Raw genomic sequence first — 14,665 nt, forward strand, 5'->3', positions numbered from 1 at the left:
AGGGTCATATGATATTCTTACAGGTTGCTCTCATAAGTAATAAAAGCTTGTACTTACTGGGTATTTACTGTGTGCCAAACCCTACTCTAAGTGCTTTACATGCACGTGCTCACTTAATCATCACAAAGATCTACAAGACAAGGGCCGTCATAGTGTCCATTCTCAGGGTAAAGAGCCTTCTCAGCAGAGCTCGGGTTTCGAATGTCCGGAGCCCAAGTTCTTATCCGTTATATTCCACTGCATCCCTAGAAAGAACAATCCCCCATCAACATCATCTTGGTTATACTACCAACCTTTTCTATGTTCTAGAATTCAGGAACTAAACATCTGATATTTAACTTATTCCTGAAACAAAAGAGCATGGTTTATCATAGCATCTGTAAGGTCATAAACCTTTCTCATGGACAAAATACTACCTCTACTTTTTTCAGTGAATCATTCTGTATAGACTGCTTATAATCTCTTTTTTAACTTAGCACAGTAAACATCTTTCCACAGAACATTACTATAGCCACACGACAGAACATGTATTTTCTGTTAAGACGAAACGTATGAAAATAGAGCATGTGAATCTCAAACTAAGAACATACAAGTTTCAGAATAAACTTGAGAATAAAGTGGTCAGTGGAGACCATAGGTAGTTTGTGGACATCAGCTTCCAGATTAACTCTCAGTGAATCTAGCTAACATTCAATAAATGTTAATCTATAATAAATAAATGGCCATGTCTCTAACACAAGCACTGGCCCAGCCTGCCTCCCAAAGTAGACACACCCAAGTACTATCTTCATGGTATTTATCCCTGCCAAATTCAAAGAAAGGAGGTGGGGAGATTCAAACACACCATTTGGCATTAGAGTTCTGATCAGATAGTATGTTTCCTTGCTATCAATTCACTGATAAGCACTCAAGGAGTCTGTTAGAGAAAAAGTGCCAGAGATGTAAAAGAAACAGAAACAACTTCACCATCCACGTACTTCTGCATGGTTTGCAAGACTCAGATTCAACTGAATGGAAGGCACTTCCAGTGGTTTTTATTGGTTGTATTTTTGTTTTATTTTGTTTTGTTTTCAGATCAGTTAGCTAATAAATAGCTAATACAAGAATTAGATCAGTGTGTTATTTTATACACTGAAGCTCTAAAGAGTTGGTGAAGATAAATTGTCCTAAAAAAGAAAATTAATCTGATTTGTACCAAAATGTGTGGCTGCTTTCAAAAACTATGCAGAGATCATGCAGATTTACTGACAACCTGACCAGTTTTTTTCTAAACTAAAACAAACACAGGGCCAGCCCCAAAGTGATATTCTTACGTGCAAGAAGATAACCAAATCTGTCAGGAGGCAATGAAAAATTAATGACATAACGGAACTGAGCATTAGGAAAATTAATCTGGCAGAGGGAGATGGGCTAGAATGAAGTAAATAGAAATGGGTACAGGGAAGTGAGATTAAGGGCAAGGGAGAATAAAAAAAAAAAAAAAAAGATGAAAAACTGAAAGCGTAAGATGTAGTCTTCAGGATTCATTTATTCACACGTAAAATATTGGTCGAAGCCCCGCTATCTGCCAGGCCCTGGAGAAACTGTGGTCAACAAACAGTTCAGTGAGGGAAACAGACATTAAACAAACGTACACACAAATAAATATCTAAATTGTGCTAAGCGGAACAGAGGAAAAGAACAGGCAAGGCCTGTTCGGGTTTGGGTGGGTAGGCAAGGCCTCTGTGAGGCAAGGGCATGTAAGTACAGTTCCAGAAACCTAGGGGAGTGGCCTGGCAGATGAGGAAAGAGGCAAGAGGTGATTATTATCCCAGGCAGAGGTAAGCACTCCTGCCAAGGTCCTGGGGTATGAGAGAGCCTGGCATCCAGAGAACGTTAAAGCCGAGCCAGTGAGCAACGGCAGAGTGGTGCCTGACAAGGAGAGCACCTTACAGTCCAAGCTCCTATTCCAAGGGCAGTGGGAAGCACTGTTGTGTTAAGGATTCAGAAAAAGCCTTAAGGATAGAGGAAGAAAGGCAGCAAGGAGACCAGATAGGAGGGACTATGGCGGGGACCAATGGAAGGGCAGGAGACAGAGGGAAGGGGACAATAGGTCACAGCAGTCAGGAGTGCAGCTCACCAAAGATCTTAGCTCTCCTTCCAGGCACATAGATAAGAATGGACTTCCCAGCTCTTGGAGCTAGGTGTGGCCAATGGACCGGAAGCAAAAGTGTGTGGAAGAGTAAGAGTCTATGAGGGAGTCCCCACACTCTTTCCCCCCAACAGGGACACACCATATTCAAGATGGTGGCTGTCCCCAACCCAGGTCCCAGGATGTGGATAACATGGCCCCAGCCATCCTCAACAGACAGGCAGCACTGGGAGGGAAAAAAAACCCTTCTGAGCCACTAAGGTTTGAGACTCATTCGCCCACACAGAAGCAGAAATAGGACATAATGGATGCAGTGATGACGGAAAGAGGAAGGCAAAAGGAGATGAAAAGAAGAGATAAAGGAGGAATGAGAGATTTCAAAGTCGGTGGCCATGACAATAATGCCTATTGCTAAGGAAAAGAACGCAAAGAGGATGGCTGGTTTGGGATGAAAAGTGGCATTATGTTTCACTGATGCTGAACATAAGGGACTGGTAGGACAGCCAAGTACACGTGTCAGACAGGTCCAAGTACACATGGACAAGCAGGTCTAAGCTGGGGAAACTGAGATAAAGATTCAGAAGTCCAAGTGAAGGTGGAGAGCTCCCTTCAGAGTAAAGAGCAGAGATTAAATGCCATGAGCCAATGGTGGAGAAGGGACCCGTCAGGAATGCCCCCAGGTGTCTGGGTAGCAAGGGGACAGAGTGAAGACTGGAGCATGGAAGAGAACCAGAGAAGGGGAAGGAGGGGGGCTGAACGGCATCAAATGTTGCGGACCAACAAGTTGAGAGGCCACCCCACACCAAGGACAAGTCAGACTTCAAGGGCGCAATCCAAGGTCACACCATGCTTAGTAGCAAAGAGGTACTAGAACCCAAACAGCCGGGCCCAAGCCCCTGAACTTAAACACAAGCCTCCCTGCCTTCCAGTGATGCAATGGAAAAATTTTCTCAACAATATTCTTCTAAAACAAAACATAATGTTATCATAAATATTCCACATTCCACAACTTATTTAGATTACTGTCAAGATCTTTCGATAGTTTGCAGTTGGTCGGTATTTTACATTTTCTGCCCTGAGCAGTCAGCACTGTGACTTCAGACACTGAACTTAAATGCACATTTCAGGTTGATCCTCAGGAGAAATTCCCACAGTTATAAGTACTGGACCAAAAAAAGGGAGTGTGTTAAAGTTTTTGATATGAAGCTCAAATGCAAAAAGATTATACCATTCATCATGTCATAAAATCCAGGAGGCACAATTCTCACTAAATGCTATGCAAATGAGAGTCCCCAGAGTTGGGGACAGGGTAGTCCTGCAAACAGGAGTTCACCCATCCTTGCAAATGTCTTTTCTATCTTGGCAAATTTGCAAATTTATCAGGCAAAAATGGCATCTTGTTTTGATTAATGTTTCTCTAGTTATTAGCAAGGTTGAACATTTTTGTCTGCTCCTTATTGGCTAATTATACTCCTTTCTTTGAGAAATTGTGTATTAATGTCCTTTCCTATTTTTCTACTGGAGTGTTTTTCTTTTTGTAATTGATTTACAAGAACTCTCAATATATTTTTAAAAACGTAATACTATTAGATATGGATATAGATAAATAAAGTGCTTAGTGTTTCTAAGCTTATGACTTTTTATTTTATTTTGTTTTATTTATTTGGGGACGTGGGCAGAGAGAGGGAATCTTAAGCAGACTCCATACTCAGTGCAGAGCCCAACCCGGGGCTTGATCCCATGACCCTGGATGATGGCCTGAATGAAAATCAAGAGTGGGATGCTCAACTGACTGTGCCACCCAGGCACTCCTTTAAAAAAAAATTTCTTTTTCATTTTATTTTAGGGAGAGAGAGAGAGCGCACAAAACTTTTATTTTCTTTATATTTTGGGCGTCTCTATATGGACAGCATGGATTTTTCTTAGAAAGAGAAAGAGTGAGAGCAGGAGAGAGAGACAGAGGGAAGTGAGAGAGAATCCTAAGCAGGCTCCACATTCAGTGCAGAGTCTGACATGGGGCTCGATCCCGTGACCCTGGGATCATGACCTGAGCTGAAATCAAGTCGGAGGCAGCTTAATGACTTTTAAATTTATAGTACTTGTTACACATAGAACAGAGGTTTGAGTGTTCACATGGGAAGGCAATAGGAAGAGTGGTTAGGAACACATGGTCTGAAGCCACAGTGCCCAGGTTCAAGACCCAGGCCCTCCACTTACAGCCGGGTGACCTTGTGACTCACCCTTCCACATGTAAAGCTCTAACGTATATCCTAGGACATAGTAAGTGCTCAATAAATGCTGGATGCGGATATATTTAGTCAAGATAACATGACCTTACTTCTTACTTTATTAACATAACATGACCTTACTTGTGTTAAACATATTAAGTGATTTAAATACCTTATTTGATCTTTATTTTAAAAACTAAGATAATAATATCTAGTAATCCGAACTCTCAGATGAGCAAACTGAGGCTTAGGTGAAGTAACCTACTCCAAGGCCTCAGCTCACCAGTGGCAAAGCCACAGCTCACTTCATAAACGCAGACAAAACTGGTTTTTCCCTTTACTTCAATGCCTCTCCACCCTTACATGATTATTCATCGATGTTTTGTGCTGCTTCTTTTATTTATTTCACATGCAACTCTTATATTTAGTTATAATTTATTTTAGTATAAAAGGCAGGGCCCCAACACTGTTTCTTTGCAACACCGTTTACTGAATGGAGCGTACTCACCACATTTGACTACTCCTTCCATGATACCCTAAATGATTACACACACTGAGTCCTATTTCTGGGTTTTCTCTTCATGCCACAGACCTTTCTCCCTGTCCTTGGGCATGACATAAAACCATCACATTATTTACCCCCAAGGTTACACTTAGGAAAAGATGTCTCTAAGAAGCATATATTCAGGGACGCCTGGGTGGCACGGTCGGTTGAGCGTCCTACTTTTGATTTCAGCTCAGGTCATGATCTCACAGTCTGTGAGTTCGAGCCCTGCACTGGGCTCTGCACTAACAGTGCGGAGCCTGCTTGGGATTCTCTGTCTTCTTCTCTGTCTATCTTACCCCTGCTCACCTTCTCACTCTCCCTCAAAAATAAATAAATTAAAATAAAATAAACCTAAATAGGTTTCAAAGAGACAAGGGAAAAAATATATATATATTTTGTGATGTACTCTCAGCCAATCATTGAAATTGTTCTCCAAATTAGCAAACGTACCTCTCAAAATTTCTCCCCCTTCCTCCTAAAACTTGTCCCTCTTTGTCTAAGCTGCTGCTTGCTCCTTCTTGGCCTAGCCGGGCATTCCAAGCATTTGTTCAATCTCTCATTCTTTTCTAGGAAAAAAGTCCCCCTCATCTCTGCCTCTTCCAGGTCCTGTTTAGTTCCTCAGAACACTTTCCCACGTGCACCAGTTCCGCCATCTCATCTTCCTCTATGCGCTGAACCAACCATTTGACCTTTTAAATGTGCTCCCTTGTACTGTGATCCACCTTTCTGTGGACTACTGACCTGTCCACCTGTTTAGATCATAAACCCCCAGGGCGAGGGCTCGCTCTAACACAGCAGCGTATCTCCACCAGTCAGCAAACAGTCCTAGCACAGAGAAGGCCCTCAATCCACGTGGAGAAAGATTTTACAATTCCTTCCCTCCCTTTTCAAACTCAAGGCATTACTAATGCCCTCCTGTCTCCTAATATTCAAATGGACTAGAAACCAAAGAAATAGAACCTGTTGTTGATTATCTACTTAGAGATGGGCCTCCACCCTACTTCCTGTGTTTGGGGACATTTCTGTTTGTTAGGACTCCACCAGAGGGTGGAGAAAGACAGTGAGGTGATGCTCAGGCCAGTTCAGTTGCCGATTTACTAACATATCTGATTTGAAATTACAGCCAAAATGAGGTTTTACCTTACCTGAGGATTTCAAAGACCACCACCACTCGGGTCTCACGTTACCTGAGATAATACTGGAACTTTGAGCTGACTGACCTAAGAGGGTGAGGAAGGCCTCAAGCACATATTCCAGGAGAGAATCATCCCACACCTTCTGTCCATCCTCTGCCAGTTACACAAAGGAAAATTTAGTGACCTGACTTGGTTTCATTTCATTTCATACTGCTGGATGAAGGGCATGGAATAGTATCACTGGCAGGGGCTTGACATGGAAGGAGAGTTTGAAGCTGAACATACAGAGATAAGATCAATAAGGAAGTTGGCAGCCAGATGACCCAGGCAGGCATCAATACCCAAGTTCATATACCTGGTAAACCCACACAAAGGCCCATGTCACAATATTTACACAAATCTTTCAGAGAAAGGATATTTTTAGGCCTTGGGTGATACAGTCCGTTAGATCTAGGCCATTATGATGCTATCTTTAATAAATCTGAAAGACTCAAGCAAGGTAAAATGCTTTCAGGAGCTCCAAAAGCAATCACAACTCAGCCTGTCTCGGGGAAGGTTTTCTTCTGAGCTTGCATATATTTTGAATGTACTGCCCTGCCTTCCCAACTATTCTAAATCATGGAAAACTAATTCTGGAATTGTGAGGACTCTTCCTTCATTAGCCAAACTCATAAATTACTTTTCCCACAACCAAGACGATTACTAGCAATACATCTACTACTCATAAAAAGCAACTTAGAATTCAAGCCTGTTGATAAGGAAAGAGCCTCTAGGAACAATCTAGTACAGCACCTCATTTAATATAATGGAGCCCTAAAGTTCAGGTAAGTTACACAACAGCACAGCGTGACTTAAGTGATTGGTCAAATATATGCCAGGCATTGTCAAAGAGCTTTCTCTATATTACTCATTTAATCCTCCTAACCAACCCTAAAAAAATAAGTACGGTTATTATCTCTACTCCACAGATAAGGAAACTGAGGCACAGCAAGTTTAAGTTATATGCCTAAGACTGCCCAGCTGGTAAGGGGCAGAGCTTGACTTACAAACCACATGCTCTGCCTCCAGAGCCCATGGTCTAAACTACTAAGCCTTTAGGATTAAAACCCAGGACTCCTAACCCCAGATAGGGTCCTCACTATCATAATTCTAAGCCTCATGAAAGAGAGAACCAGAGCAGCTGGCTGACTCAGTAGAGCATGTGACTCTTGATCTCAGAGTCATGAGTTCAAGCCCCACATTGGGTGTGGAACCTACCTTAAAAAAAAAAGAAAGAAAAACGAAAAAAGAAAGAGCTAACCACATTTGAAAAGGTCTGCAAACCTTATTTAAATCCTGATTAGAACAAACTACCTATCAAAGATGTTTTTTAAGCAATCTTGGAAACCCGAAGAGTATATCAACAATTACTGTTGATGGCGTTATGTTGATGGCATGATGGCATTATACTTCCATACAAAATATCCCTATTTTTAACAATACGTACTAGAGGTATGGGGAGAAAGGACAAGAGACCCGGAATTCACAAACATACACACATACACAAAATAAAAAGTGGACAGTTGAAGCAAAGTTAGGTAAAATCTTGATAATTATTGAATCTGTGTGGTGGACTATGAGGGTTCGTTATACTATTCTCTCCACTTTTTTGTATGTTTATTTTCAAGCTCTTCGAATTAATACAAAATCATTTTTAAAGGCCCGCAAACCTGAGCCTATGAAAAATGAAGCTATCAAACAATGAAAAACTTATGAGCACGTCTCACTTTCACATTTTAAAGCTTGTTTTTAAACAGCAGCCTTTAGTACCCACTAAACTATTTAATTTTGTTGTTTCTGATCTCACTACCAGCCACTCACCAGTACTAGAAGCAAGGGAAGAACTAGTTATATCCATATTCCCTTCATTTTTATCTTCATGAGGTCCCAATAGTTCATTTTTGCTTTTAATTCCTTTGCCCTTGGGGATGTGTCAAGTAAGAAATTGCTGAGGCTGAGGTCAGAGAGGTTTTTTCCTGCTTTCTCCTCTAGGGTTTTGATGGTTTCCTGTCTCATATTCAGGTCCTTTATCCATTTTGAGTTTATTTTTGTGAATGGTGTAAGAAAGTGGTCTAGTTTCATTCTTCTGCATGCTGCTGTCCAGTTCTTCTAGCACATTTTTAACTAATCTTACCCCATCTGCAAAATTGCTTTATTAGTCAGCTAGTTAAGAGTATTTATTGAGCATTTACTATGCTGTAGGCATTGTGTTAGCACTGACCCAAGTTGTCAAAGACAGAGCAATCCTCTGTCCCTCTCTCTCTGCCTCTCTCCCACTTGCACTTTCTCAAAAATAAATAAAACATTAAAAAAAAAAAAGAGGGGTGCCTGGGGGGCTGAACTGGTTGAATGTCTGACTTCAGCTCAGGTCATGATCTCACGGTTTGTGAGTTCAAGCCCCACATGGGGCTTGCTGCTGTCAGCACAGAGCTGGCTTCAGATCCTCTCTGTCCTGCTGTCTCTGTTCCTCCCCAGCTTGTGCTTTCTCAAAAATAAAAACATTAAAAAAAAAAAAAAAAAAAAAGGCAGAGCAGAGTAATACTTCCATCTAAGCATGGATCATTAGACCATGGGACTCCAAACCCTGGCTTGGTTGCTATTCTGCCTCCTGCAAGGATCAGAGGCACCTCCTTATGTCCTCCTAGACCAAAGCCAGACCAGAACTTATTTGGCAGGAGCACCTACTGTGGCTTCTTGATGGACACTGGGGAGCATGAAGAAGAAGGTGGTAGCAGAGTGCCTGGGAGGAGGTGAAAAGAGTGAGGTTAATGGGTTATTTTTAGGATCTATAAACTGTCTCCAATTCCTCCTTCTGCAAGCAGAACCACTGCAATGCACTTCCCATTCAGCTTGGGAGCCCCTCAAATGCCCCAGCGAGGACACTGGCTTTCCTGCAATTTGTATTTGTTTCATCATACAAGTGACCACCCACAGAGGACACTAAGAGTTGAGACACCAGCCAGGCATCTGACGGTCCGTGCCGGAGGGTGCCAGGGAAAACAGATGTACCAGTAAAGTGTCATGAGGTACCACGGAAGTGTGTCAGACATGGGAATGGACACTACCAGGTCACTATCAGTAGGCCATCCTCCAGTGGGAAGGGCAGATACTCAAGGAATGTTGCACATCTACGTCTGTTGCAAGGTTGTGCCTATATTGGCACTTCTGTGCTCAACCTGATGGTCATTAAACTAGAACCTCCTCTTCAGTTCAAGTCTGCCAGAACTCTGGAAATCATGGCACAGTCATGTTTTACTTACTCTTCTTTTGCCTCAAATCCCTGCTGAGGGCAGTGGCTCCCGGTTCAAAGAACTAAATTTCACGTGAGAACAGAAAAGACGCCACAGATGTTGCAGGCTTTATCCTTAACACACATACAATGGCAAAAATCAAGAGGATGCAGGAAGTCCTCCTTAGACGAAAGGAAGAGAAGTCAGTTTGGGTTATGGAGGAGAAGCCAGGTTCTAGTCTATTCCCAACTCCTACTCTACTCTTACCACCTACTGATCAAGTGCAGTAGAAAAGCAAAATAAAATCCCTATTTTATTACGGACGGACTGGTTGGAGTTTGAGGAATCTGGGGTGATCTGGCAGAGCTGTCAACTGAGAGAAAAATCAAGCTAAGCAAGCTGGACACGGAAATCAGCAAAGTTTCATCTCCAATCTCCACAAACGTCATTCATGTCATCCTGTGTCTGCCCAGGAAGGGCATCTATCTGCCACCAGAAAGATGCCCCAGCTCCTGTGTCAAGGGACCTGCACTCCACTGGACAATACCCCACACAGAGGGCCACAAAGCACAGACAATCACTTCCAAAGCCCATCTTCCCTCATCGTTCCAACAAACACGAGTCACCCGCCCACAAACAAGCCCCTTTCCAGAAAACAAATGCCAACAACAATGCAAGGAGCAGCTAAAAGTTTCCAGCTGCCCCAGAGAACATGCTGCCATCAAAAGTCGCTCCTCTCCCGAGCCATCTGAGTGATCTGGATGTACTGCGTTTCCAAATATAGCAGGACCAGCCCTGGCTGTGGAGAAGTCGATTTAAAACTTCATCTTCCTACACCCAGGGGCCTATTCTTTAAAGATGTTCTGCTACAACCCGATTAATCTCGGACCTCATTGCTTCGCTTGCTTCAAATCCCCAAACTGCATAGTAATTTGCACCAGTGCTGAAATTACCAAGGGTTTCTATCACGCCCCCTAACCCTTCCGAAGAGGAGGCCAAACCTCAGGAAGCCGGCTTAAGGGGAGGGGGCGGAACCGCTTCCCTTCTGGAGCTCAGCCCACCCAAAGGGTACGCAGGGCCACCTCTTTCCCTGGGTTTTGGACTGAAAAAGGAAGCCCCCACCTCCAGTCCCCTGCGTCCCTCCAGGCCACAGGTGTCAAGCCCCTCCTGAATACCGGAAGAGCAGGGGGCTGCGGGAGAAACGGGGGCAAAGGAGAGTAAAGCCCCATTTGGCAGAAGGAGGTAAACTTGGGGGTGGGAGGGGACTAGTTGAGGGAGATGGCGATCTCACTCGCAGGAAATTCCCAGGAGGGAAGGGGCAGCAGTAGTGGGGAGAGGAACCCCGGACTCAGGGTGGGGATGTGGAAGTTGCTGCCCCTCCGGGACCTTCCCTTCTCCCCTATGCAGCATCCACCACCTCTTAATCCTGCGGTCCTAGCTGAGTCGGGCAGCTCGGCCTGGGCCCGACCGACTTAGAGGAGCGTGGAGGAGGTGGCCGCCCGCCCGCCTCCCACCATCTGTGGTCCCGCACTCACCAGGAGCACCGAGCCGCGCACCACCTCCGACACGCTCTGCCGCAGCTCGGCCGCCGTGCCCGGCTTACTCAGCGCCCGGGTGAACTTCCGAGTCTCCGCCGAGGCAGAGAGCAGCGGCGGCTGCGACATCCTCGCCGCCTCTGCCGCCGCCGCGCCTGCTCCCGCGGTCCGGCCCGGCCGCGCCGCCGCCAGGTGCGCCTTGGGCGCCGGGCCTGGCCCGCAGGCAGCTCCCGGCGCTGCCGCCCGCCCGCTCCCCCTGCCGTTCGCCGCTCGTCCTGGCGGGGCAACCGGGGCCGCGCCCTCCGCACCGTGTCACGCCCCGAGGCGCCCCCCCAGGCGTCCGCGGTCCCCCGCGCTCAGAGCAACGCCCGGGCTCGCTAGGCGCGACCGTGAGTGTGGCGGCGGCGGCTCCCCCATGCCACCAGCCTCCCTCGGCGGCCGCTTGCCGGGCCGCCTCCTCGGGGCGGGGTGTCCGGCGCGGCGCGGGGCGGGGCGGGGCGGACGGAGGAGGGGCCGGCGCGGCGGGACGGCGGGCCCGGCAGGTCGGCCCGGTAGGCGCCGCACGGCGGGAGCGAGGTGGCGGGACGCTGGGCTGCGGGACAGGTGGGGGCGCCTGCGCTTCTCGGGCCGCACGTCCGAAGACCCGAGGTGAGGGCCGCGCACGCCGCCGACTGGGCGCACAATCCGGGGCTGGAGCGGGACCGAGTTCCCGAAACCAGCGCCTGTCTAATGGGACCCTGCGGCCAGCGGCAGGGTGCGGGCTCCGTGGCACCACGCCCCCTGTGGGCCGGGGGCCTCTGGGGTCTCAGGAAGGTGGACTTTATGCTGCACCTAGAGAGCACAGGGCCGTTGGACAGAAAAGCGGTCGTGCGGGCCCGGAGGGAGCGCCCTGTCTGGGACCCTGCCTGGAGCGCCACACGCACTCGCATTGGCGCTTCTCGGCCTAAAACCACCATTCCGCCCCCGGAAGCGTGGTGCGAACGGCGAGGAGCCTCTGCGAACCGAAGGGAGCGTCCCCGGGTGAGGGGCGGCGCAGGCCGGTACAGCCGCTGCTAGTCCCGCAGACCCCGGCCCCGCAACGGCGACCTGCTGCGTCACCTTGGGCGGGATCAAAACTTCTGAGGCTGGCCTATCTCTTGTGTAAACTGAGGAATATAACCTGCAAGAGGCTGAAGTGACAGCACGAGCGTTCCTGCCGCCCTTCCGCGGCGGGACGGGAACGCGAGGCGCGGAGCCCGGGAAACCCAGAAGCGCCGGCCTGCTAGCCCCACGAGACCCAGGAGCTGGCGGCTGCTAGCGACAGCCATCGATCTGAGGAGCTTCCTCTCACAGACTTTCCCACTTTCTCGTCCCTAAGGGGCCCCACCGCCGTGTCTCCTTTTTCCCCTCTTTTCTGAGGAAATCCCGAGCAGCCTAACTCTGACCCCGCCGGAGAGAGGGCGCCCAGGGAGGAGGGAATTTGCGCTGGGCCCAGAGCGCATGCTCAGTGGTTTGGGTTTGGGCGGGTTCCCGCGGCGGGGAGCCCATCTTAAAGGCGGCCCCTCTGATTGGCCGGTCTTTTCAGGCCACGCCCATTGCCTGCTGATGGACAGCTCCTTACCTGCCGGGTCGGATTCCGCAGCGCGAGGTGGTAGCTTGGAACAGGCCTCGGGAGGAATCGCCGCCGGCGCTCAAGCCTAAGTGCCTGGAGGCATCCTAACCGCCGTCATCGCGACGAAGGAGGCTGCCCGTTGCGTCCCACCCCACCAGAAAGCCAAACACTGGCCTACATCGGAATCTTAAAGCGGTAGGAAAAACTAGCAATCTCGTGCAGAAAGCAAAACACCACCGTTCAGGACTTAATGGGCGGGTCTAGCATATAATAAAACTGGAGGTTAGGCATGCAGTTAGCGCCCAATAGAAGCTTGCTGAATTGGATTGTTTTCCTAGGAGATTGGAATGCAGGATGTGGCACTTGAGTGAGCCTAACTGGCTGAAAGATACACAAAACAAGTCATGTGTGATAACAAAAACAATTACACACTAACCCATTTCCTCCTCCGCGAAATAAGGGAATAGCCTAGACATTTCCCAGTCCTCTCCTGTTCCAAGAGTAGAACTGGGTGACCCCAACAAAGTCAGGGAGATGCAGGCCCGTATCTTCCAGCCCTTGGGGAAAACTTGTGCTGTTCTGTATGAGCGTGCACATCGTCTGGTCTACACTGGGGTATGTCAGCTCTGTTCTTACCTAAACTATTAGATGCTAGTCTGAGAATCCTAAATTAAGATTTCCCTTTCGGCTTCTGACTCCTGAAGTAGTCCCAGACAGCACAAACCTTTACCCCACTATGTTACCTTGGCTCTCTAGACCATTTCTACTTCCAAAGAAGGCAAACAGATCATATTTTTGTTTATTAAAAACAGCAAAAGGGGGCGCCTGGGTGGCTCTGTCAGTTCGGCATCAGACTTCGCCTCAGGTCATGATCTCGAGGTTTGTGGGTTCCAGCCCCACATCTGGCTCTGAGCTGTCAGCACAGAGCCTGGAACCTGCTTCAGATTCTGTGTCTCCCTCTCACTCTGCCCCTCCCCTGCTCACGCTCTGCCTCTCTCTCTCTCAATAATAAATAAATGTTAAAAAAAAAAAAAAAAAACAGCAAAAGCATGCAAGGTTATGGGGTTTTCTTTTTTTTCTTTCTTCCCCTTTTTGTTTTAAGAGACATATAAATAAAGAAAAGAACAGGGGTGCCTGGGTGGCTCAGTCGGTTAAGCGTCCAACTTTGGCTTAGGTTATGATCTCACAGTTTGTGATTTCGAGACTCACAAGGGGCTCTGTGCTGACAGCTGGGAGCCTGGAGCCTGCTTCAGATTCTGTGTCTCCCTCTCACTCTGCTCCTCCCCTACTCATGCTCTGTCTCAAAAATAAATAAATGTTTTAAAAATTTTTTAAAGAAAAAAAGAAAAGAACATGTCCAGAAAGTGAGGAGTTCCCCAAACCTTCTCCTAATTTCATCCATGTGTATATCAGTTCTGAATTCTTTGCTTGCTTACTAATTCAATAGATTCTAGAACAGGCAGCTTTTCATTTAGGAAACAGAGGATGATGTGTAAGGTGCTGACAGTAGTCACTGACAATGTCTAATCAAGTGCAAATTTTTTTTTTTTTAAGATTTTATTTTTAAATAATCTCTACACCCAACCTGGAGCTCAAACTCACAAGCCCAATATCAAGAGACTCATGCTCTACTCACTGAGCCAGCCAAGTGCCCTTCAAGTGCAAGTTCTAATAGAGAAGGAGGCATGGAACATGTGAGCTAGGAATATCGATTTTCCCAGCAACCCAGAGCTGAGCCTTTATTTCCTGATGAAGTGTGTCATTAACAAATGGGACATTTCTCATGTTTAAGTTTGAGCAGAAACTTGTTCCTTCTGTTACGCGTTGAATTGTGTCCCCTAAAAAGACATATTGGAGTCCTAACACTGGTACCTGTGAATGTGACCTTAATTTGCAAATAGGATCTTTGTGGATGGCATCAAGTTAAAATGAGGTCATACTGGGGGTGCCTGCCTGGCACAGTTGGTAAGAGCATGGGACTCTTGATCCCAGCGTCTTGAGTTTGAGCCCCACGTTGGGTGTAAAGCCTACTAAAAAAAAAAAAAGAGGGAGGTCATACTGGCATACTGGATACTGGACCAATGTGACTGATGCCCTTTTGAGAAGAGAAGAGACACAGACACACAAGCAGAAGACCCTGTGACAAAAAGAGGCAGAGATTGGAATGATGCCTCTACACGCCAAGGAATGCCGAAGATTGTTGGCAACCACCAGAAGCTGGATGGGAC

At 47.0% G+C, this 14,665-nt stretch overlaps 1 protein-coding gene across 11 annotated transcripts in view; it reads right to left on the minus strand.

The window, feature by feature from the left end:
* Window positions 1-11,224, minus strand: part of DOCK9 (dedicator of cytokinesis 9) — a 332,962-nt gene extending 321,738 nt beyond the window's left edge. For 7 of the 11 annotated variants that reach the window (XM_042979621.1, XM_042979635.1, XM_042979632.1 and 4 more), the window contains exon 1: window positions 10,847-11,215. In XM_042979621.1, coding sequence (XP_042835555.1) covers window positions 10,847-10,975 — 129 coding nt within the window. In that variant the 5' untranslated portion in view covers window positions 10,976-11,215. Of the gene's footprint in view, window positions 1-10,846 lie in introns of all 11 variants that reach the window. The other 4 variants (XR_006215038.1, XR_006215044.1, XR_006215032.1 and 1 more) reach the window with 2 other exon arrangements.
* Window positions 11,225-14,665: the final 3,441 nt, after the last annotated feature.

This window comes from Panthera tigris, chromosome A1 (genome assembly GCF_018350195.1).
Source record: "Panthera tigris isolate Pti1 chromosome A1, P.tigris_Pti1_mat1.1, whole genome shotgun sequence".
Taxonomy (NCBI): Eukaryota; Metazoa; Chordata; class Mammalia; order Carnivora; family Felidae; genus Panthera; species Panthera tigris.